This window comes from Phocoena sinus, chromosome 14, assembly GCF_008692025.1.
Source record: "Phocoena sinus isolate mPhoSin1 chromosome 14, mPhoSin1.pri, whole genome shotgun sequence".
Taxonomy (NCBI): domain Eukaryota; kingdom Metazoa; phylum Chordata; class Mammalia; order Artiodactyla; family Phocoenidae; genus Phocoena; species Phocoena sinus.
Window position 1 is genome coordinate 15,357,577 of NC_045776.1, and position 25,515 is coordinate 15,383,091.

General features: G+C 44.2%; 1 protein-coding gene across 16 annotated transcripts in view; it reads left to right on the top strand.

The window, feature by feature from the left end:
• CCBE1 (collagen and calcium binding EGF domains 1) overlaps nt 1-25,515 on the top strand; it is a 250,728-nt gene that overhangs the window by 172,890 nt on the left and 52,323 nt on the right. For 5 of the 16 annotated variants that reach the window (XR_004345528.1, XR_004345529.1, XM_032603624.1 and 2 more), the window contains exon 3: nt 19,509-19,561. Coding sequence is in view for 11 of the 16 variants with exons in the window: in XM_032603624.1 (XP_032459515.1) it covers nt 19,509-19,561 (53 nt within the window). In the remaining 5 variants the exon portion in view is untranslated. Of the gene's footprint in view, nt 1-10,744; nt 10,995-11,637; nt 11,773-11,862; nt 12,072-12,098; nt 12,358-15,553; nt 15,574-19,508; nt 19,562-19,805; nt 20,138-25,515 lie in introns of those variants that run through there. The other 11 variants (XM_032603636.1, XM_032603633.1, XM_032603637.1 and 8 more) reach the window with 11 other exon arrangements.

Consider the following 25,515-nt stretch of genomic DNA (forward strand, 5'->3'; position numbering starts at 1 on the left):
CAGCTCTGCCATCCCGGGGCGGAGGCCCCGCCTCCGGCAGTGGGAGCACAGCCTTTGGAGGAAGGGTGGGCAGGGCCGGGCCTGTTGGCTTCTGCCGGAGGGCACGAGATCGCACAAGGCCTCTCACAGGGGCAGGGCAGTCCGTGTTAGAGCTGCTGTTGCTGTTTCCACCACCACTGCCTTCCAGGCTAAGACCGACCCTGCCCCACTTCCAGGTTTTATCAGACGGTGGGTCCAGGCAGAGCCTCCTCCCTAGGAAGACGGGATGGGGACTTAGGGCATCTTGGCAGTTTGTGGATGGAGCCGGCTATTGTCCCTGGTCCCACACCTGCTGGGAGGCTCCACCCAGGAGGATCCTCAGGAGATCATGGCCGACTAGAGCCACGGTCTGTTTTAGCAGAAAGGAGCCAACAAGCCAAAGGGGAATCCCCTACCCAGGACCTGCCTGACCTCCTTCAGAAGGTCCCCACTGCTGTTGGAGCTGCCTTCTCTGCGACCGGAAATACAGAAGGGGGCGGGGGGAGGGGGTATCACAATGGCCGTCTTCCAGAGTGAGTCACGAGGTGAGAAACTGGCACTTCAGGTGGTCTCCCGGGATCTATGGGAGAGGGTTGTGCTCTGGGTCCAGCTGGTCAGCATCTGTCCCATCAGCACAATTGTGGAGTAGAGCTGGGCTCAGGTTGGCACTGAGGGGCATCCTTAGACCTGAGGGGGGTCTAGGTGGTCCTCAGGATAGTTTTTCTCCCTTCTCCAGGGAGTTCTCTCTTGATTCAGGGCAGCCCCTGCTGGAGGGCTAAGCCCTATGTTGTAGAACTGAGGCACCTAGAAGTGGACCCTAATTCCATAACATACACCCCCCGATAGCCTTCTGCACAGCAGTCCAAAACCCCCAGGATGCCAGAAAGATGCTGGCCAAGCGGAAAGTGCCCAGAGCAGCAGTGGTGGCTCCTTGGGAAGGCCCTTCTGGTCTACGCCTGCACTCCCACCACCATCGCCCCATCTTGCCACCGCACGTAAACACTCCAGTCCCCCGAGAGATCTCCAGATCTCCCCAGGGTTGAAGTGGTACCTCAGGTCCAGTGTGAGAAGACAGTTGCTTACCTAGTGTCATTCATTAAATATCAGAACACATTCTCCGCTCCTTCCCTTATCACAGAAGCATCACTCCCATCACGGTGCCTGGGATTCTTCACTTTATCATAGTGCCTGAAATTGCATCAAAGAGTTACTCCTCTGAGTTCAACGCCATCCTTTTTACAGTCAGTGCCCTAAACTAGTGGTATCTTCTTTGGGTGCCCAGTTCTTCTCATGGCCTCTTGTCTGCTGTCCCCTAGAGTTAAGTGAAATGAATCCTCTGTCCCTAGACATCCTGGCAGGGCTTGGGCTGTGTGAGGACGCAACACTAAAGCTGCCATGGCAGGTTTTCAAGGCTACATGTATCGCTTAATAACTAGAGCTCTTTATCTTAAATGCCATACTTCGGATAGGAAAGAAAAACTGTGCTCTCCAACTTCTGAGAGCTCCTTGCTCTGAGATTACATCAGGAGACCAGATTAGAAAGCGTTTCAAAGATCTGGAGGAGGGAGTCAGTTAATGATACAGCAGCAAAGAGGGGTCAGCTGCTTGAAACAGCGATACATCTGAGTGTGTCTTATCACTTCTCTCTAATGGAGCCCACAGAAGGGTTTCTTTTGTGTGGAATAAAGAGCCAGACCCCAGGGAAAGCCAAACAGAAGACAGAGAGCACGGGGCATTGCCAGTGAATTATGCGCTCACGTGGCCAGAGGCACTAGAACTTCCGTGTTATTTAAAGAAAAAACGTTTATGAAACATGCTTTCTCACTCCTCTTTGCTCTGCCTGGTATAGCTGGTTTCCCGTTATTTAAACCTAACCTACAACTCCTTCTCAAGGTCGCCAGTAAATAATTCACTAATGCCGGAAACACCTGGAGGTTCAACTGTTATTGACAGAATCCAGTGCTCGTGTGTGATAAGGGCTGTGTCTGCAGGTTAATGAAGACGTTTATGTTTGTCACCGTCCAGGGAGTGACTTCTGTCCGTGAAACAGAAATTTGTTCTTTGGAAAAAAACACAGCCATTGTGGAAACCCTACCTGGAATTAAGCCCCAAATCAAAAGCCTTTTATACTATGACTTCCAAAAACTGGATCTTTGCTGTGTTACCAGGACAACTGGGAAAGAACAAGATCTTGGTTACAGAGAACTGAAATGCCACTTGATCTCGGGGATGAAAGGAGTTGTGGTTAGGATGCCTGGGGTCAGGACGGAGGAGATGTCAGAAAATGGGCTGGCCCTGGGGTGGGCGCCCACGGTTCAGGTGCCCCTTTCCAATCTTCTCCACCTAGAGGGGCAAGAGCGTTGCCTCTTGGTGCGAAGTAGGACCATCCAGGCCACCCGGTCAGAAGCAAGCGTGGACAAAGTGGTTTTCCCTGCAAAGGGGCTGTGGACAGCAGTGACTGTCCTCTCTGGCTCGAGGGTACCGGGGTAATTCGAGGGTTTAGCTAATAAGGCATTGCCGTCTACTGCCGTGTAACAAAAATCTCTGTGCTGCGTTCCTAAAGCCAAGATAACCAACACCACTGCGTGCTTTTCTGGATGCCCCGTCTCTGCCCTGGGTGGCCTTCCATTCTCTTCCCTGTCAAGATACAACTTAATCATCCTGTAAGATCCAAGTCCGACTCCACAAACAATTCCCAGACGACCCCAGGCTGCGGCCAGCCCTGTCCTTTGGTAATTTGGGGCAGACTTGAGGGCCTTTTGACATCTTGAGCATTTTATTATTTTCAAAGACCATGTTGTGGTTGAACATTTCTTAGGTTCTGTGTCTTTACACAAGTGATTATACAAGTGATTGTGTAAGCTCTTTTTATCTTATGATTCTTTCTACTTCCCAGGGTCAACATTCAATTATTAGTTGATTCAGTGTAAACTAACATACTGTTTAATCTTCAGGCTTTCCCGTGTTTCACAGGGCTTCATCAAAACATCTAAATATTCATTTAATATATACTTTAACTCCATACGTTGAAGGAAGACAGAAGAGAGTAACAACAACAGTAACCACTACTGCTGTTACTGTTACTGCTGCTCTCATTATCTTGGCCATTTCCTATATAAGAGGAACTATACCAAGTGCTTTATCCATCTAATTTAATGTTCAAAATAGCCCTAACAATGTATATATTGATACTGCATTTTTCAGAAGAAGAAACTGCAGTGTAAGTTTGTAACTTGTATTTATGAAACGAGGAAGTGGTGGAATCAGCTTTCAAACCCAGTTCTGCCTGACTTCGAAACAGCTGTCCAGGACTTACCTGGTGGCACAGTGGTTAAGAATCTACCTGCCAGCGCAGGAGACACAGGTTCGATCCCTGGTCTGGGAAGATCCCACATGCCGCAGAGCAGCTAAGGCCGTGCACCACCACTACTGAGCCTGTGCTCTAGAGCCCATGAGCTACAACTACTGAGCCCACGTGCTCTAGGGCCCATATGCCACAACTACTGAGCCCACGTGCTGTAACTACTGAAGCCCACAGGCCTAGAGCCCCTGCTCCGCAATGAGAGAAGCCACTGCAATGAGAGTTCAGCGCACCGCAACCAAGAGTAGCCCCCACTCGCCACAACTAGAGAAAGCCCACGTGCAGCAACGGAGACCAAAGCAGCCAAAAAAAAAAGAGTTGTCCATACTATGGTACCATTCAGTGTCTCCAGGTTTTTGTATTTGTTAATAGTTTTGATTCATTCAGGCCTCCTAAATGCCGAGGCCTATGTTGCCACTAAGAAAGGGTCGAGAAAGAACGTCCTGGGACAACTTAGTCTGGACAGGGTGGCCGAGTTGCCATGCATCCCCTGAATTCTGGTTCCAGCAGCATCACTGAACAGTCTTGGACAACTTGCCTAGACTATCTGAATCTCCCAGTTCTTGATCACAAACAGCAGAGCACATATTATTTACTCCAGATAAACTTGAATATTTTTGGCCCCTGGAGGTAACTGATTTGTCATTATTTCATGCAAGAAACATTACTGGAGTTACACACTCCTTACTCTCTGCCTATTACTCCTGCCAAAGCCTCATTCCTTCTGTACCTTGTAATACAGAAAAGGAGGAAGGAAGGTAGGATGAGAGCCCACAGGAGGCCAGGAAAGATAAAAAAAAAAAAAAAGGGAAGATAAAGCCATAACCCATAACTTATAAATAGTGTCTTAGATAGGTTCTTCCCAAGGGAAGAGTTCTGGCCAAGTTCAATTCAGCCAAAATGTGTTGAATATGTGGTCTTTCAGACATTGGACTAAGTGCTCAAGGAAACTAAGACTCGATTCCTGCCCTGGAGGAGTTCATGATCAGTTAGAGGAGACAGACTAAGTATGATGATAGAGACGTACATGTCCTCCCATGACCCGAAGGTATTCTCCGTAGAGTTACCTTTGTCATAGAGCCAAAAACTATACCTTGTTGTCACAGATCATACTTATTTCTCTAAGGCACTACCTCTTAAAATTTGCAAAAAAGGAAAGAAATCATAATAAATGACAGACCCCATAACAGACTCAATACAGGGATGTGGGCAGCTCTCCCTTCTAATTAAATGATGCTTCCGCTGTCAAGGAGCTTAAGTTGTTTTAAAGATGGATATACCTTCCACCAGGAACATCCATTCCTGCACCTTAGAAATCGTTATCGAATTGAGCTGTGTGTTGACCCACACGTGTTATGCTCCAGCGAGCCATCACTTGAAGCAAATTTGTCTAGAGGTCATTACTGAGCTGTAGGTCCTAGCAGAGCCAGGGCTGCCATACTGCTTCCCTATGGCTCTTGGGCTGTCCTGCAAAACCTACCACACATGCCACGTCTGAGAGTCCGCCGGAAGTTCTCGTTACTTTCCCATGCGTTTGCAAAACACTTCAAGATGTCTGCTCACTCATACCAACATTCGGAATGATCAGGGACTGAGTTCTTAAAACAAGTTCTTCTAATTCATGGTGGTGTTTGGTTTTTTTTTCCGGGTGGGTGGTGGGGGTGGGATTAAGGGTATACAGTTTTTGAACCATATTTCTTTTTCTCTGATGAAAAAATACTCATAAATGGAATATTTCATACTACCATTAATAGTTTTGCATAAAATGGATAATTTCTTAGAGACAGGGAATTTTTTTAAATCAACCTCAATGGAGCATATAAGTTACATTTGATAAAATGCACCAATTTTAAGTGGACCGTTCTATGAGTTTTGACAAAGTATACACCCATGTGACCACAATGAAGGTACAGACATTTTCATCACCCTAAAATCCAGGGGAGACATTAAAGATCACCCTAGTCCAAAGTCCTTTGTTTCCCGGAATGGGAAGCAGAGACCCAGAGTGAGACAGTGACTTGCTTGAGCGCTTATGTCTAGTTGGTCAGCTTCCTTGATAGCATTTCTCTCGCCAGTCCTTCTCTTTGTCTCTCTGGCTTCCTTACTCGATACAGTTCTTCCGGGAGGAGGTCTCCCCAGATCACGTCCTTGGCACACGCCTTCCCCGCTCATTTTTTGTTGTTGTTGTTGTTTTTTGCGGTACGCGGGCCTCTCACTGTTGTGGCCTCTCCCGTTGCGGAGCACAGGCTCCGGACGCGCAGGCCCAGCGGCCATGGCTCACGGGCCCAGCCGCTCCGCGGCATGTGGGATCCTCCCGGCCCGGGGCACGAACCCGTGTCCCCTGCATCGGCAGGCGGACTCTCAACCACTGCGCCACCAGGGAAGCCCCCCGCGCGTTTTTAGCCAATAATCTTCTTCACCTGTCCCTCTGAAGACCGTCTCTGGCACACCTCCACCCTTACCATGCGCTTGAGCTGTGTAAGGCCTCAGACATCCTAAACAATTATGTCCACAATGAATGTCATTAATACTTTCTAGTCTTCCCCATATTTGTGCTATAGAAACTTCTGTATTTAGCTCTTTTCCGATTTAGCCTGCCTTGGTTAATGGTGACCTCATCCTCCAGACAGCTACACTACAGTCAGTCTCTAGTCTCGGACGTCTCTGTTTTCCTTATTCCCCACATCCAGTGTGTTAGGAAATCCTATAGATACTCCTCCAACATTTCTTTAAAATCTGTTCTCATTTTGCAATTCCCACTGCCCTGTTTTAGCCCTTCGGAATCTATCGCCTGAAATATTTCAGTAGCCTTTTTAACACCTTTCTGTGCCTGCATCCTTTTCTTTCCAGTGTCTCAACTGGGCCTAGACCGTGGCTCTCTGACCTACTATTAAATAAGGTTGAGACTTGGGAGGCACAGCCTAAAGGCTGTCTGAGGATATCTTGAGCCAAGGACAGGAAGTTTTTTCCCAGAGGGAAATTGAGATCGCAAGACAGAGGAGCTGGATCGGGGACCAAGCTGGAGAAGCAAGACTGGTAGGTAGTGAGCGTGGGAGCCCCTTCATATGGGGCCTGCTACATCCTCTGGGACAGGAGCCACTCCAGTGGGCCACACACTTCTGCAGCCCCTGAAACGGACTTCATACTCTTGCCTCTGTACCGAGAGAATACATTTTACTCGTGTTACGGTGCTTTGAATGCTCTGTCCTGTGTTATGCGGAATCGTGTGTATATGTATATATATTTCTCCCACGTTCGTTATCTTCACGGACCACATTAAAATCTTAATCATCTCCACATCTTCTGTAACACCCACATCATCTGTAACACCCAGGTCAGGGCAGAGGTGGCCTCTGGAGGCCTGCAGTCTGGGTTCATGTCCAGCTCAGCTACTAATTTGAACAAGTCACTTAAATATTCTGGGCTTCAGTTTTCCCATCTGTTAAAAAAAAAAGAAAGAAAAAGGAAAAGGTGGTTATGAGAATTAAATAACCTATGGAAAATGCTTGGCTTGGTGTGTAATAAGCTCTCAATAAAGTGGTGGTTGAATTAAGTCAAACTTAATGTTTCCAGTTCTGAATTAATCTGAATTGAAATTTTTAACGGGACATTGGATCATTATTTATGTAGTTCGTGGTCTTAAATAGAAGATCCCTGCTCTCATCTGTAAATGATCTGGAGGTAGCAATCCCACTTTTGGTGTTGTGTGAATTTCTCCCTGCAGTGACTTAGACCTGAAGTAATGTCAGTTGTATTTTGTTTTCCATAAGGGATTTATGTGTGTGAGCTATGGGATATGTCAGGTCATGACTAATCGGGTTCCTTCTGTCTTTCAAAGACATTACAAGTAAGATCTCTAAGACTTCCTCATTTAATTCCCAAGTGACTGACCCCAGGCAGAAGTCTGAATCAGCAACTTGTGTTTACGTGTTCCTGTACCGAGCTCTCTCTGGAAATACCTCATTTACATGGTGAAGTGCAGGAAAGGGGGCCAAGCAGCGCCGGTGAACTCTACCCACTGGGTGGAAAGAAGGATCGTAGCCCTGTGAAAGCAGAGAGTTCTTTAGCTTTGGGTAATTTACAAGGAAGGTTCAGACATTTACATTTCAAGGGTCAGCATTTCATAAGGCTCAAGGGCTCCATGCACAGTTGCTGAGCAGAATAAAAGGCTGTGTCTTCTCTAAGCGCAATTTGGGTTACTAACTTTGCATTTCAGTAGTCTTTCTCCCCTGACTTTATTTCCTTCAGTCATTTTCGCTTTTGGGGGGGGGGGGTGAAGGTGGGTGGGAGCAGGAACTAGCCTCCTATAACTGAAACCAACAATAATAGCTTAAACAAGATAGAATTTTGTTTCTCTGGCACGAAACTGTTCAGGAGTCCTTAGCTCGTATGGTGGCTGGGCGGCATCGTGCGCTTACCTCCTTGTATGTGATGCACCCATTGCTGACGTGTTGATCTCATTGTCCAAGATGGCATGCCGCCTCCAGTCATGCGTGGGCCATTCCCACTCGTGGGAAGGTGAAGGGGGAGGGTCGCACCCCTTCCACTTGAGGGTGACACCTGAAAGCTGCACGCATCAAGGCTACTCACATCCCGCTGGCTAGGCTTATTCACAAGGCCGTACGTGGTGGATGAGAGGCTGGGAAATGGCTCCTTTATTCTGGGTGGTTATGTGCCGAGCTATAATTTGGGGTTTTGTAACAAAAGAAAAAGAAGAGGAAGTAGAGGAGGGGGAACAGCTAGCTATCTCTACCTCAATAATGACTTTCTGAAAGTGCAGCTGTTGTGGTTAATTTGAGGCTTTTCCTAGGGAAAAACATAGAAGGCAATATATACTTTTAGGCCAACCCTGCCTGCCCACCACACCCAGGCCCGAGGGAAGGCGCAGGATTCTGTGGGCCCATGTTAGCCTGTGGTGCACCCACCCAGGAGATGAGCCCATGTAAGGGTAGGGGGTGGTCTGTGTGAGCTGCCGGTCCAAGCCTTTGCTTGTGAGTATAAATACACTTGACCCTTAGACAGCGCGGGGATTAGGGGCTCCAACCCTCACGCGGTCGAAAAACCCCCTGTAACTTATAGTCGGTTCCTCTGTATCCGAGAATTCAACCAGCAGCAGATCATGGACTACTGTAGTATTATTTACTATTGGAAAACATCCTCGTATCGGTGGACCCACATTGTTCCAGGGTCAGACGTAGATGTCTGAAAGTCAGTAGAAAATTGAAAACTTTTAAAGAGAAGAGCCCGTGGGCCTGCAGAGTATATTATCCCCAGTGAAACACAGTTAATTGTGGGGTGTTTTTTTGGGTTGTTTTTTTTTGTTGTTTTTTGGCCACGCGCCATGTGGGATCGTAGTTCCCCAACCAGGGATCGAACCCGTGTTCCCTAATGGAAGTGCACAGTCTTAACCACTGGACCACCAGAGAAGTCCCAAAACAGAATTAATTTAGAAACTGGGAAGAATTTTTAAAGAAATTCTCATTAGTGCCCTCGAAGAAATTCTAGAGAAGGATCGCACCTTAAATAAAACAAGCCCTGTGGACCAAAGAACATTTGGAAAGAAGGAGGCAGTGTTTAGAAACAGGCTTATGGGTTATTTGCCTTTGAGCTCCGGCTCCTTCCAGGATGCTATTCTATCCCACGCTGGCAGTGAGAAGTTAACTTTTTCCTCTGAATTTTAAAATATAATGTCTTCTCTTTACGAAAGTAACACCTGATGGTTATACGAAACTTAGAAAATACAGGCAAGCAAAATGAAGGCAGTTTCGCTGCCTGGAAGTTTGCAGTTTAGGTGTCAGAGAGGTGAGAGTTGAGATCCTGAGGCTGGGTCCACCTTTGAAGAAGAGAAAAGAGTGTGTTTCCGTTGTGTTATATTTATCCGGGAATATAACCAATATTTTATAACAACTTTAAATGTAATATAATCTATAAAAATATTGAATCACTATGTTCTACATCTGAAACTGATATAACATTGTAAATCAACTGTACTGCAATAAATAAAGTTAGTAAATAACCAAAGCGACAGGAGTGAGGAAACGAAACTGCAGAGAAAGTCCAGAGTGGGAGGAGAAGGAAGGAGGAACAGTCAGGAAACTTCTGGACTGCCTTGGAAACCACCGCAGATGACTTGTATTGCTTCATTTATCATGAATATTTTAGTGCCTGAAGATAGGATTTTCTTGATGAATGCTACCCTAGAATATTACTAATAACATTGAGGTGTTTCTAGAATGCTTAGAGAGTTAAGAATAGAATAAAAATAAATCAACCACTAGGGCTTTGGGTCCTACGGTGTCATTGCATACGATGAACCATGTTGCTGCAAGGAATAATCTCCACTTTCCAGGCTGTGTCCATGGACAGTGACCCACGGAGTAGGACACGATTCACAGCTATCAGCGCCTCGGAAAATTAACAACCGTGGGAACAAATGTGAGCAGAGCTGCACTGGTTTAAATGTGTCCCACAAGTGGGGGAAATGGTTCCATTAAAATCCTCCCTAAGGCAAGCCTATTACACCAGTTACTTGAGGTGCAAAAAGAATGAACATCCTATTAAATAGCACGCTAAATCCCTAAAGCAATTGCTTAATAAACACTGTATATTGATTCCAGGTGACTTGGTCAAAAGCAGTTGGGTTGAAATCTAGTTGGTCCAGTTTGTCCAAAGTATAACTGCTCAGTTTCTGGGTAAAGCGAGTCATGCTGGCTGCCTATCTGCTCAGACACGTTCCCGAACGTGACTCCTTACCCAACTTTCAAAATCACAAGCTTCTGAAACTGTTGTCAAGCCTGGCGTTAGAAATGTACCAGACCACCCTGAAAATCCCTAAAGACCCCTTTATTATTTTATTTTCTCTTACTACATACAAAATCAGTACCTGGTCGTTACAGAAAAATCCGGAAACACACAAAAACGAATATGAGGAACCCTCTTGTAGCTCACCCGCATGAAAAGAACCACGAATACACAGTGTCTTCATTTTCACTGTAAAAATCTCACCACCTGTGTATATATAAGCATATACATAGATACAAGTTTGTTTTATTTTGTTTTTCACAAAGATAATACCAAACTACCTTTTCCCATTTGTTATAATTTTTTATTATGTTTCAGAAATGATCAACTTATCACCTGATTAGGGAAAAGGCAGTCAGCGAACAAGATGATAACGAAGGTTGATGAGGTAGAAAACTCATTTGGGGAGGCAAGGAAGGAGGAAAAAATGTGTGAGAAGGGAGCTGGGGTGTCTAGTGTTGGCATCGTTGCAAAGAGGAAGTTAATCAATCCCAAGTTCTTATCTCTTTAACGTCAGCCCTTGGCTGAAGTCCTTGACCCTGGGGTCTGAGGAACACTGATGTACCAGGGAGATAGGGAGACGCTGGCAGGCACATCACGTGAAGGTGCCTGCACGTGTTCTCAGCCTGCAGCCGGGGCTTTTGCCCACACGTCCCGCCTCTGCAGGGCTCCAGGGTCCTTGAAGGTGGCCAACACAGTGAGGACACAGCAGGAAAACCACATTTCCTTCTACATTTTCCAATGGACTTAACGTATGCCAGCACGGTCCTAAGCTGCATCTTAACTCATGAAATCCTCCCACCAAGCCAATGAGGTGAGTGCTATTACTTTCCCATTTTACACAGAAGGAAATCAAGTTAGAGGGATTTTACATCGCTTGTCTAAGGCCCCACAGCTGGAAAGCAGCGGTGCGTGGATTCAGAGCCAGGTGGTACATCCCCAAGGAGCAGGGTCCTAACTACCAGCTCTTCCGCTTTTTGGGTAGGTGCACGCTGAATGTTTGTTGAATGAATAAATTATCACTTGCAGCCTTGGAGGATAAATACCTTTGGGTTATAACTTTAACTCCATCTGAGAATAACCTTTTCACACGCGCTTAAAGAAATTTTTTTTTCTGTAATTCACACAATTAAAACCCACGTGAAACCATGACCAGGGTGTTCATGGTTAGAGGGATCACTTCAACAGTGTTCCTTCCTCACTTGATCATTTTGTGTATATGTGGTAAAATATACATAATATAAAATTTACCATTTTAGCCATTTTTAGGTGTGTAGTTCAGTGGCATTAAGTACATTCACATTGTTATGCAAGCATTACCACCATCCACCTCCAGAACTTTTTCATCTTCCCAAACTGACGTTTTCGACCCATTTGTGGCCTGTGTCGAAATTTCCTTCCTTTTTAAAGATGAATAACATTTTGTTGTGTATATATACCACATCTTGTTTATCCAGTCATCTGTCGATGGACATTTGGATTGTTTATACCTTTGGCTATTGTGAAAGATGCTGCTATGATCAGATATCTACTTGAGTCTGCTTTCAGTCCTTTTGGGTACATACCCAGAAGCGGAATTGCCGGATCATGTGGTAACTCTGTTTTCTTGTTTTGTTTTTTTTTGCGGAACCACTAACTGTTTTCCTCATTTGATTTTGGCCACCAGTAATTGTGCATAGAAGAGCAGATTATACCTAAAATACTCCTTAGGAGTCTTTTAATATCGTCACTGAGATTTGGCGGTAACGAGCTTATATGTAGATGAATAAAGAGGTTTGTTTGGGTTGGCTTGTTAGTTTGCTGATGCCATAGTAAACATGATATTACTCCATTTGCCTGGGAGGAGCATTTTCTGGTTAAAAGGCTGGAACCAAGCATGTCTAGCTGGGAGGTGAGTCACTTCGTTGGGCTCTGTTCTCAGGTCATCTGGTGTGAAAGGAATTCTAGTAGCTCATACAAAGTCGTGCAAAGCTCAATAAAAGTTTCCACAAAGGAAGAAAGTTCAAAGGAAGAGAGGAAAGCTTCCTCACCCTAAGGAGCTTGACCAAAAGATCCAGGACCACTATTAGACGCTCAAGCCTTTAATATTAGCCCCAAGGGATCCGTGGTCTGTGTTCTTCCTGGCAGAAGTTTCTCATGGGCCCCCGGCTCGGGCATACCACAGTGCGGTTGGGCTGGTAAGAATAAACGATGTAACTTGGCTGTACGCTTCCTCTGTCTCATCTGTCTTCATTTAGGACTGACTAGTTGAGGATGTGAGGAACCCACCATCTGTCTGCCTTTAGAAGCCATCACCAGGAGGGCTTCACTATCTTGGAATGAAATATTAAATTGGAAGCGTTCTTTATTTTTTTAATCTTTATTTTATATGGACTGTAGTTGCTTTACAGTGTTGTGTTAGTTTCAGGTGTACAGCAAAGTGATTCAGTTATACATATACATGTATCTATTCTTTTTCAACTTCTTTTCCCCTTTAGGTTATTACAGAATATTGAGCAGAGTTCCCTGTACTATATAGTAGGTCCTTGTTGGTTATCTATTTTAAATACAGTAGTGAGTATATGTCAATCCCAAACTCCCAATTTATCCCTCCCTCTACCACCTTCTTTCCCCTTTGGTAACCATAAGTTTGTTCTCTGTGTCTGTGGGTCTGTTTCTGTTTTGTAAATAAGTTCATTTGTATCATTTTTTTAGATTCCACATATAAGCGATATCATATTGATATTTGTCTTTGTCTGACTGACTTCACTCGGTATGATAATCCATGTTGCTGAAAATGGCATTATTTCATTCTTTTTAATGGCTGAGTAACATTCTGTTGTATTTATGTACCACATCTTTATTCATCTGTCAGTGGACACTTAAGTTGCTTCCATGCCTTGGCTATTACAAGTATTGCTGCAGTGAACACTGGGGTGCATGTATCTGAAAGGGTTCTTTAAAAAACATTTGGGAACTCTGTGTGCCTGGGCAGAATTATCTACTCGTGGGTGGGTTAGGTGCTACTTGGTATTCTAGTCTGGAGCCTCTTGGGTACAGTTTTCCAAAAGAATATACCTTCTGCCTCTTGCCCAGTAGGCAAAGGGTATCAGGCTAACTTCTTCGGTTTGAGGTGGGAACAGGATGTCTAATTTCTCATGAGACTTTCAGGTCAGCTTGCTTTCTTCTGGCCTCCACTTTCCTCAATATCTGGCATCTCCAGTTTCGACGGCTTACCGAGGTCCTGCAGGGTAGGTTGGCTGGTCTCTCCATGATCACCTCTTCTAGAAGCACTCAGGTTTGAAGTTATCCCACTTTGCAAAATCACTTCCCATCCTTCTGTCCGCAGGCTATGTTCATATTCAGCTAACCCTCGAACAACATGAGCTTGAAGTGTACAGGTCCACTTAATACACAGATTTTTTTCTTTCTCTTTTTCTTTCTTTTTTTTTTTTTTTTTTTTTTTTTTGCGGTACGCGGGCCTCCCTCTCCCTGTTGTGGCCTCTCCCGTTGCGGAGCACAGGCTCCGGACGCGCAGGCTCAGCGGCCATGGCTCACGGGCGCAGCCGCTCCGCGGCACGTGGGATCTTCCCGGACCGGGGCACGAACCCGTGCCCCCTGCGTCGGCAGGCGGACTCTCAACCACTGCGCCATCAGGGAAGCCCACAGATTTTTTTCAATAAATATTCAACGCACAGTCGGCTCTCCACATCTGTGGACAGATACGGAGCACCAACAGTATTTATTGTACTCTGCCATTTTATAGAAGGGGCCGCAGTGTCCGTGGATTTTGGTATATTGGGGCCCCTGAAACGAAGCCCCTGCAGTTACCGAGGGACAACCGTGTTATGGTCCAGAGTTAGAAAGGTCTCCTAAATCCATGGGATATGAGTTTGCATTTTATTTCTTGTTCCCCTTGTTATTTGGAGTTAACTGGTGAAAGACGATGACAAATATGTTACTTTTCTATCATCTTGAAATCAGAAATCAGAAGTTTCTCTCCCTCCCCTCCCTTCCCCTTCTGTTTCGTTTTTGGAAGAAGAGATGGCATCTGCCATTGACTAAGAAATGGAAGAAAGAGATGAGTCATGAGAGGGAAGCATCTGGGAAGAGTTGCTTTTGCTGTTTTCTTGCTGCGTTCATAAAGCTGCGACTCAGAACGCCATTCTGATCCCGAACCAGACCCTGTTCTAGGCACCTTTATTTTATTATCTATAATCCTTGTTAATCCTATAAAGCAAATTTTATTGTTCATGTTTTATCCGTGAAGAATCTGAAGCTCAGCAAGTTTAAGAAATGAGCCCAAGGTCACATCCCGAGCTCTTTTAAAAATTTTTTTTTAAATTTTTATTTTTTGGCTGTGTTGGGTCTTCGTTGCTGCCCGCGGGCTTTCTCTAGTTGCGGTGAGCGGGGACTACTCTTCGTTGCGGTGCGCAGGCTTCTCATTGCGGTGGTTTCTCTTGTTGTGGAGCACAGGCTCTAGGCGCGCAGACTTCAGTAGTTGTGGCCCACGGGCTTAGTTGCTCCGTGGCATGTGGGATCTTCCCGGACCCGTGTCCCCTGCGTTGGCAGGCAGATTCTTGTCCACTGCGCCACCAGGGAAGCCCACATCCCGAGCTCTTCAGAGGTCAGAGGCAGAATTGTAAGCCAGGTCTGCTTAACTCCAAAGCCTTTGCTCCATCTAGCTTGGCACCAAATTCTCTAAAAAGTGTAGTTCTTTCTCTCATGTTTTAAAAACCCTGGTATATTTGGTGCACGTCTAGGCAGCTGTGCAAAGGAAACCTCAAGTAAATCTTACGAAAATTTACTGTTGCCTTGGAGCAAGTGTTGAAATACATCTTGCCTACTAGCTCACTTGACCTTTCGAGGTCCCTTCTTCTGGCCCTCTAATTCTGTAGGCAGTGTTGTTGTTTTTTTAATTCTTTTCGAGAATCTGGTAACTCACAACAGACAGTTGGATGATGAGATCCCTGTTATCTTCATTTTCCCGATTTAGTTTTTCCTTCCAAAAGCTTTCACACACATTTGGCTGGTGAGATATATTTCTGGCTGCATAGTTTTTATTTATGATTTTTTAATGTGTGTTAATACTCAGGGGCACCCAGGGGAAACATCCACAGACTTTCCTGATTACCAGATGTCACCCTTTCTATGTAACAACCATCTAATCGCCACTTCCCCTTGCCAAGAAATGAGAAAAGCATTTGCATTTGGAAAAACCACGTTGTGACAACGTGAAGCGTATTAAGGACTGCCTCCCCTGATTCCACATGAGCTTTTCCTGTCTTAGTGTGTTTTCTAAAAGATGATAACCGCACAGCCATGCTCGCAGTTAGATCTAAAAAGTGTCTGTGCTTGCATAATGAGGAGATTTCAGTTCGGCTGGCTCAACTTCATTATACGTGAATTATGTTGTAAGTAATCTCTGAAACAGTATAACATGTATGGCCAGTATTTATTTTGTGATGCTTTGGACTCTTTCATTGTTTATGTGGTGATTTATGATTGATGGGTGTTTAATATGCAAAATAATGCCGTGTTCCTGGGAGGGTACAGTGGAGCCTCCGACCTCCTCCTCTAGAGCAGAGAGAGTGTGTTAGTCACGCAGTTAAGAAAAAACAGCCAAGGGAGGGGGGGCGCTTCCCTGGTGGCGCAGTGGTTGCGAGTCTGCCTGCCGATGCAGGGGACACGGGTTCGTGCCCCAGTCCGGGAAGATCCCACATGCCGCGGAGCGGCTGCGCCCGTGAGCCATGGCCGCTGAGCCTGCGCGTCCGGAGCCTGTGCTCCGCAACGGGAGAGGCCACAACAGTGAGAGGCCCACGTACTGCAAAAAAAAACAAACAACAACAACAAAAAAAACAGCCAAGGGGAAGTTAGTTCTTCGCTGAGCAGATATTTAAATGAAGCATGTCCATCCTGAAGCTCAGATTTTCTGACAGAGCTCCATAGCCTCTTGAAAGCATATCAAATCACTATGTTATTCAATTCCATAAAAAAGGAAATGACAGGTGACTTTTGGCTCCACTGTGTGCATGGTCCCAAGCCCTTGAAATGCTCAGGACGGTTAGAGTGCCCAAGTTTAATGTCTTCGATGTAGAAAAACAGATTATAAGGATTTCATCCATTTGCATGAACTTTAAAATGCCATAGAACATCTCAGAGGCAATACCCTTAGATGTGCCATTTAGGTAGAAACAAACAAATAGAACCATATGTTTAAACGTGGTGTTATACTTGAGATGTGTCAAAAGCACGTGTTTTGCCCCTCCATCCAACTTTCTCATGAATCACTCGAGTTTCAAATCATCTAGCACACTGCTTCCTCCTATAGTTTTCTGTAGGACAGCCTTAAGTAATACAGTAATATCCGTGAAATTTTAATGAATGCTCTGTTAAGCCAGTTTTCTTTTTGGTTGTTAGGAACTTGGACTTTCTTTTTTTTTTAATTAATTAATTTTATTTATTTTATGGCTGTATTAGTTCTTTGTTGCTGCACTCGGGCTTTCTCTAGATGCGGCACATAGGGGCTGCTCTTCATTGCGGTTCGCAGGCTTCTCATTGTGGAGGCTTCTCTAGTTGAGGAGCACGGGCTCTAGGCACCCAGGCTTCAGTAGTTGTGGCACGCAGACTCAGTAGTCGTGGCTTGTGTACTCTAGAGTGCAGGCTCAGTAGTTGTGGACCACGGGCTTAGTTGCTCCGTGGCGTGTGAGATCTTCCCGGACCAGGGCTTGAACCCGTGTCCCCTGCATTGACAGGCAGATTCTTAACCACTGCACCACCAGGGAAGTCTAGAACTTGGACTTTCTTAAACCATGGAAAACTAGGCAGAGTTTATTTCATGGAATGTAATGGTAGGTCTTCTACCACCGTTACAAATAATAATCATCATAAATTTATACCCCACAGGCTTTTCCTGTCACGTAAAATTACAATGCGGTTGCAGATACTGGGGAATTAGGTCTAACTGGAAGACTCTGGACGTTGCCCCAGATTGCTCATATCAGTAAATTACATATACATAAGTATTTCCTTTTAACATAAAATATGTCAATGAGAGATTATAAAATAATATATAGTGAGTGGACAAGTACAGGCAGGCAAATGTATCCTTTGTTGAGGGTGGGGTTGAGCTTAGCGATTTCACTCAGGTCTGCTTTGGGAGCATCCCAAATGCCATTGTTTTTATAATGGAAGCCCACTTATTTTGCTTTGGAAGTAGGATTATCTGCTGCATCTGGGCTGCACGTGAGACGTTACAGGAAGGAATGAGGTAATACTGCTAAACCCACTTAGGCATCAGAATGTTCTCGTACTAGATGTGATGTTTATAAATTGTATAAAGTAATAAAAATTTTAAAGCTTGGGGAAGAGATTGCTTAAGTTTCTCCTATGAGTGGTCATTCACTCCGCAGACCAGTTCGCAAAAATTGATTTGACCAGTAAGATTACACTGACTTGCAAAAGTAGAAAATAATGCTGTTATTAGAGACAGAAGGTCTTTTCTAGTCTGGTCGAAGGTTCTAGCCATTTGATGAAAGTGGAAACTTACTTTAAGACACAGATAATGCCTAATTTTCCACATCAGTGGTTTGTGCCCCTGATTCGTATATACAGATGACATGTTAACACAGGTGGCATGATAGGTTGCAGGTGATATGCAGTTCCTAGCTGGTAGATCCTATTTAACTTAATCCCTTTCAGTTCCACCTGGAAGGCATATCCAAATGCAGATGAGTCAGAATGACATTGCGATGAGAATAACCTTGAGTCTGATTTCTCTTAGGGTTACAAAGAAGAGTATTTTTAATGGTAGTTTAACCATTATAGTCAACTCAAAATATCTTGGTAAGTTCTTGAGATTTGCAGATTCCCAGGGCCCTGGTTAATTCTTGCTCTCTGATTTAACATACACTGATGTTGGAAGTGGTAAAGGGAAGCTTACTTAGAAACCAGCTGGGAGAGAAGGGAAGGGAAAAGTGACGGAGATTGGAGAGATGGAGAGCTGAGATTTCCTACTTTTTCATTCATTACAAGTATATCTTCCTTTATATCATTGAACATATAGTTATATGTTTGCGTCTGATAATTCCAACCTCTGGGTTATCTTAGAGTTCACACCATTGATTGTCTTTTCCCTTGAGAATAGGTCACATTTATACACGTTGTGTTGTAGAGACCCTGCATCCTGATATATTCATCCAAAGAGTATTGATATTTTCCTTTTAGCAGACAGTTAACTTGATTAGACAAAAAGTGAAAACTGGCCTGTAGAAGTGGCAGCTCAAGTCTTCATTCAGCCCCTTTTGTCTTTAGCTGAGATGTTTTGGATCTGCTTCTCACACACATGGGTTAGGGGTTACCAGAGACTTGGACAGAGTTTATACACAAAATTCAGGGCTCTCCTTCTCTAGCACTATCCTTTCCAGGATTCCTTTTCAGTTTCTCATGACTCTGGATCCCAAGGCTTTGTCCTCTGTTTGACCAGGCCAAAAAAATACTGCAGGTTTTCTCTCAGACCTTTAACTTCCACATGGCAACTGTGATCTGCAGACAGGATAAAGCCCTAAAAAGCAGGAAAATTACCCTCTGTCAGTCCCTTGTTGAAAATCTCAGCTCTCCTCCTAAATCTGTCTGCTTTAACTCTCCAGAATCATCAGGTAGTTGTTTGCTTCTGTTTTGTCCGGAGTTTATTGTTGTTATCCGCAGAGGGGGCAGGTCTCTTAGGAGGTCACAACTCCATACCAGAGATATGATCCCTACAGTGGAGATTTGCATTTTGAACTGATGGCACCATTTCTTGGGCAGAGATGTAAGTCTTGGATGTTTATGTTAAAATTTGCCTGTTAGCCGTTCTTAAAATTCAGATATTTTAGGTATCTTTAGGTACCTTATGTGGTACAGGTGTTTTCAAAAAAAAAAAGAGGGGGGGGAGTCAGAATGCTTGGGTTCCAGTCCCAGGCTTGCTAATAATTAGTTACCTAATTATTATATGGTAATTATCAATCATTATGTTATAATTAGCCTAATGTTACTATAATTAGCTCATATAATTAGCAAGTCAGGTGAATCCTTGACCTGTAGCATGATAAGCCACTAATCATCTAATACAAAAATCTTGAAGTCTCAGGGTTAATTCACTTCATAGGATTCAAAGGATTAATGTCCTGTATTAGGTGGGGAAAAGGTGTGGTCATACGGTGGTGATAATATTTTTTCTTTTTATCTCAGATTCCCTCTACCCTGACTTTACTTTATGCCTCAGTTCTTCCTGGGCACAAGTTATTTCATTCAAAATCGCTAATTGTAAAGAATTTTATTTTTAACATATCACATTTTGTTTGTCTCTTAGGCGGAAGTGCTGCAAAGGGTATAAATTTGTCCTTGGACAATGCATCCCAGAAGGTATGTAATATAATGGATTATATCTTCTCACCTTGTTTACGACTAATAACCAGAGGTCTGTAAAGTTCAGATGTACACGGAACGTATGTATGTTATCGGTGCATGCGTGTGTAATTTCTCTCTCTTTTTGGCTTTAAATTCTTCTAATGCCAATTTGGTTATACATGTCAGGCTCTATCTAAATCATTACATAGCATTTACATGTATATTGAGTAATTCCTGTATCTCTGGTTTTGTGTTGTAGAGGCTATGATTCCCTAGTCAGTATTTCACGCACAGTTAGAACACCGCCATCTTCCCCAGCCTCTCTACCTGCTTTTCATCTGCTAAATGTGGAGCCCCTTGATCATCAGCAAACACTGCTCAGCCCAGCACTGAAGACACAGAGTGTTGTAAGACGTGGGCCCAGCCCTCAAGCTGGGAGACAGCATGTGGATGGCATGGAATCAGAGAGACCTGGATTTTAATCATGCTTCCACATTGCTGTAATCCATTTGCACTGCTGTGACAAAAATACGTTAGACTGTGTGGAGGCTGGGAAGTCCAAGAGCGAAGCACTGGAAAGTCCAATGTCTGGTGAGCACTTCCTGGTTCATAGACAGCCATCTTTTTGCTGTGTCTTCACATGGTGGAAAGGGCAGGGGAGCTCTCTGGAGTCTCTTTTATAAGGGCACTAATTCCATTTATGAGGGCTTCACCCTCGTGATCTAATAATCTCCCAAAGGCCCCCACCTAATACCATCACACTGGGGGTTAGGGTTTCAAAATATGAATTTCAGGAGGACACAAACATTCAGCCCATAACACACATCCTGCTAGCTATGACCTTGGGCACGTGACTTTCTAAACCTTAGTTTTTGCTGAAAGTGTTAGTACTTGACTCATGTGGTGGCTTTAAGAGGATTACCACATGTAAAGTACTTGCAACAGAGGCTGGCTCTTATTAAGTGCTTGATAACTCGTGGTTCCTGTTATTACTAACAACTGCAATATGCATAGTAGAGACACGCGTATAGCAGAAGGGGCACATAGTCCCAGAGACCAGGGCGGTCAGAGGTGGTCTCGAGGAGGTGAGGAGTTTGGAGCTAGGTTATGAGGAAGGCTGCCCAGGACTTAGACAAGAAGGAGGAGGAGAACTGTAAAAGATTCCAGGCAGAGCACTGATACAGAAAACACTAAGAACTGTTGGAAGAGCATGACATTAGTGTGCCCAGGGCTGGGCTGGGGACAGGTGAGTAGGTAATGTGAAATAGTTTCCTTCACTGTTGGCCAAGAATCCAGGTCTCTCTAGTGGACTTGGAGCCCAGCCAAGCTAATAATGTTGCATTATCTCATAGGGAGCAGTTTCTTTATCAGTTAGAGATAAATGAATCCTTCTTATTTATTGCTCTCTTTTGCAGAAGAGATCATTAAACCATAGCTGTCAACTCTGAGAAAGCTGCTTTAGGAAGGCTGGTTAGGAAATCTCTTCACATACGTTGGTTTATATTGGTCTCTCCAAGACGGAATTTCTCACTGCCAGCTAGTTCTGTTAGAGCTCGGTGGGAAAAAAAAACACAGAGGTCAAAATAATTGCATTCTTTTATAAGCCAGCTTTTCTCAGCCACCAGCTGAGTCCTTTATGTTTCAATTTTGCAGATACAGAAAGATAATGAAGTTTAGGCCCATCAATTTAAGATCCCAGTGAAGGACCTTGCCCAACCTGATTAAAAACACATTACATGGATACTACATGCTTAGAGTTTCTTTAAATGATAGGTGTTGTGGTTTCAAACATCTAAGCCTAAAACCAGTCTCCCTCACACTGCAGTAAGACGTTATCAGCACCTAAGATTAATGGAACTTAAAACTGAATATTTCCAGGAAAAGTGGTCCCAAATGCTGAAAGTTGCTTTGCCGTAATTAACTCTGTTCTATTGCTTTTCACTAGAACACTTTTTAAAGTTGATTTGTTTTCCTCTGTGGGAGTAAGTCAGTGTGTGTGTGTGTGTGTGTGTGTGTGTGTGTGTGTATGTTTATGACTAAAGGTATCTTTCATCATAAAGGTTTCTGTTAACCAAGGACGCAAAGTGTAGGATTTCAGAAAAGATGGTGTATTGGTCACAATTCTCCAGAGAAACAGAGATTTATTTTAAGGAACTAGCTCCCGAGATTGTAGAGGCGGGCACGTCCAAAATCTGCAGCGTAGGCCAGCAGGCTGCAGACCTCAGGAAGAGTTACAGTTTGAGTCTGAAGGGCCATCTGCTGGCAGAATTCCCTCTTTATCAATGGAGGGCCATCGTTTTTCTATTTAGACCTTCAACTGATTGGAGGAGACCAGCCCACAGTGTGGAGGGCAATCTGCTTTACTCAACATCTACTGATTTAAATGTTAATCTCATTAAAAAAAAAAAAAATCTCTGCAGAGAATTCTAGAAAAATGGCCAGATATTTGGGTACTGTGGCCCAGCCAAGTTAACCCTTAAAATTAGCCATTACAGATAATAGGAAGAGACTAGAATTTCTAAGCAAATATGCTAGCGAGTAGAAGCTGCAATTTAAAAGTGTTGTTGCCTCATTCGTTTAAGTGTCGCAACTTGTGGCCTGTGAGCCAAATCTGGCCCACCACCTGGTTTGTAAATAAAGCTTTATTGAAGCACAGACATACCCATTCACTTCAATATTGCCTATGGTGACTTTTGCCCTGCAACAGCAGAGTTGAGTAGCTTCAACAAAGCCCTGCAAAGCCAAAAAGTATTATCTAGCCCCCTTTACAGAAAAAGTTTGCCAACCCCTGCCATAAGTGTTATCTACATTGCCCAGGGGGTAGGGTAATCAGATTTGTCCTAGTTCAGCAACTACTAATTGTACTTAAACTGTAGGAAGAGAATAGTGCTGGTTGCTCCAGGGGACACAGTTCCTTTCAGATATCCAAACAATCATTAGAATTAATAGTAAAAGAAGCTAAAATGCAGGTCAGGCTTTGACTAGGTGTCAGGCACTGTGCTTAATGCATCATCCAATTTAATCTTCCTAAAAGCACCATGAAGCTGGTCTTATTGTTCTCCCTATTTTACAGGTAAGGAGGTTGAGTCTTAAAGACCTCGGGATCACAGAGAGTGGCAGAGTGGGGACGGTTGGCTCCAGACCCTGGGCTCTTCATCACACCACTTCATGCCTCCTAGAATAGAGCCTGGCACGGAGTAGGCATGCAGCAAATATGGGAGAGCAGGATCGAGTCCTGTGGGGGTTGGTGGGATGCAGAAACTAAACTCTGTTGAGGACTTCAAGGAAGTCTTCTTAAAACAGTGACGTTTGCATTGAGATTTGAGAAACCAGATAGGGTATCAACGGTAATAAAATGCTGAGAGTAAGAGTGGAGGGGTTGATTGGACATTATAAAGGGTAAAAACAGAATAAACAAAAATGTGACAATAAGCCATGGATGTGATAAGGGATGATGGGGAAGAGAGTGTATTCCTTACCAAAGTGTAAGGAATTCATAAATGAGTCTTAAGGTTGGAAGCGTAGTCTCAGGGATAGAACACCAGACCTCAAATGCAAGAGTGAGCCATTTATATTTAATGTTGATGAGCATAGAATCTACAGGCTTTTTGAGCAAGGTGGTGACACTCACAGAGCTATACTTTCAGAATATTACTGGCCTGACGGTGTTACATAGAGTGGACTTAAGAGGGAAGAATCTTGAGATGAGGATTTACAAGGGAGGTTCTGAAGATCTGAGTTAGAATGGTACCAAGAGAAATAGGACAGGTGAAAACAGAGAAACTGTAGAGGGAAAAGCTACAGAGCAGGAACCTGGTGGTCTCTGGAAAACCATCAAAAATGGAAAGTTGGGGCTTCCCTGGTGGCGCAGTGGTTGAGAGTCCACCTGCCGATGCAGGGGACACGGGTTTGTGCCCCGGTCCGGGAAGATCCCACATGCCGTGGAGCGGCTAGGCCTGTGAGCCGTGGCCGCTAAGCCTGCGCATCCGGAGCCTGTGCTCCGCAACGGGAGAGGCCACAACAGTGAGAGGCCCGCGTACCGCAAAAAAAAAAAAAGGAAAGTTGAATAAGTTCACTAACCTTGCTACCTCCAGAAACCCCACAAAGTAGGGCAGGGGGAAGGTGTATTGTGGATGCGGGGGGTTCACAAAAGACATATAAGCCCACAAAAACAAAGAAAAAGGAAGAGGAGATAACAGCAACAAAAATTTGGAATCTGGAGAACAGAGAGGTTGTAAATAACTTAGCAAAATGGGAAAGATGAATCCTTAACCAGCATCAGGGGAAACTAAGGAGCAATCAATTTACACCAAAACAAATACCAGAAAAACTAGAAGTTTCCAGAAACAGAGGTACGAGGAAGTGAAAAGCAATGTCAACACAGAAGGATTGACTGAAAACCTGTTTAAGAGGAAGTCAGACTCCCAGAACTTGTCCTTCATTCCACAGAGACAGAATATTGCACCTTCCAAGACCAAGCACAAGACCAGAGATGTATTCTTTTGAGAGGGTACTTGGAGGCTGTTGGGACTGAGGGTGCCAGTCAGAGATGAAGGTAGGGTTCTGATAATGAAAATGGAAGGATTTAGTAAAGGATCGATCATGCATTAAATGTTGAAAAACTCAACCTTCTTCTCCACTTGAGTTCCAAAAGTTCCTGGCTTTACTGTCCGGCAAGGATTTGGAAATGTCTTCTGTGTATGTTCTGGATGACTCAAGAAAGAAGTCCTAAAGAGGGCTTCCCTGGTGACGCAGTGGTTGAGAGTCCGCCTGCCGATGCAGGGGACACGGGTTCGTGCCCCAGTCCGGGAAGATCCCACATGCCTCAGAGCGGCTGGGCCCGTGAGCCACGGCCGCTGAGCCTGCACGTCTGGAGCCTGTGCTCTGCAACGGGAGAGGCCACAACAGTGAGAGGCCTGTGAACCGCAAAAAAAAAAAAAAAGTCCTAAAGAAACTGACATTGAAATGCACCAGGCAAATCACTTAAATGAAGCCCAGGCTATTTACAATAGCCAGGACAGGGAAGCAACCTAAGTGTCCATCGACAGATGAATGGATAAAGAAGATGTGGCACATATACAATGGAATATTACTCAGCCGTGAAAAGAAACGAAATTGAGTTATTTGTAGTGAGGTTGATGGACCTAGAGTCTGTCATACAGAGTGAAGTAAGTCAGAAAGAGAAAAACAAATACCGTGTGGTAACACATATATATGGAATCTAAAAAAAATGGGTTCTGATGAACCTAGGGGCAGGACAGGAATAAAGACTCAGACGTAGAGAATGGACTTGAGGACACGGGGAGGGGGAAGGGGAGGCTGGGATGAAGTGAGAGAGTGGCATGGACATATATACACTACTGGATGTAAAATAGATAGCTAGTGGGAAGCAGCCACATAGCACAGGGAGATCAGCTCCGTGCTTTGTGACCACCTAGAGGGGTGGGATAGGGAGGGTGGGAGGGAGACACGAGAGAGGGGATATGGGGATATATGTATATGTATAGCTGATTCACTTTGTTATACAGCAACAACTAACACAGCAATGTAAAGCAATTATACTCCAGTAAAGATGCTAAAAAAAAAATTTAAGCCCAGTGTTTATAAAGTCTACCACATGCAAAGAGCTTCTATTTAGCTGATTTTATAGCCTTCTCTTCAATATTTAGCTAATTTTATAGCTTTGCTTCTACGTAGCTATAATTTTTTTATATTTTAGCTATTGTATTTAACCATGAATCAGTTACAGCAGACGTCCAAACAGGAAAAGGATCACCAGTCATTAGAGGAAAACCTACAAAAGAAACATACAGGAAAAAAAGAAAAAGAGTCTTAGAGAAAACACCACACGGAAAGAAAACTTCAAAGTAACTACCATTTATATGTCAGTGAGTTACGAAAATGATATAGCATCCATGGGGCCAGAACATGGTGTTATTAAAAAAAGATCATTCAAAGAAGAAATAAAG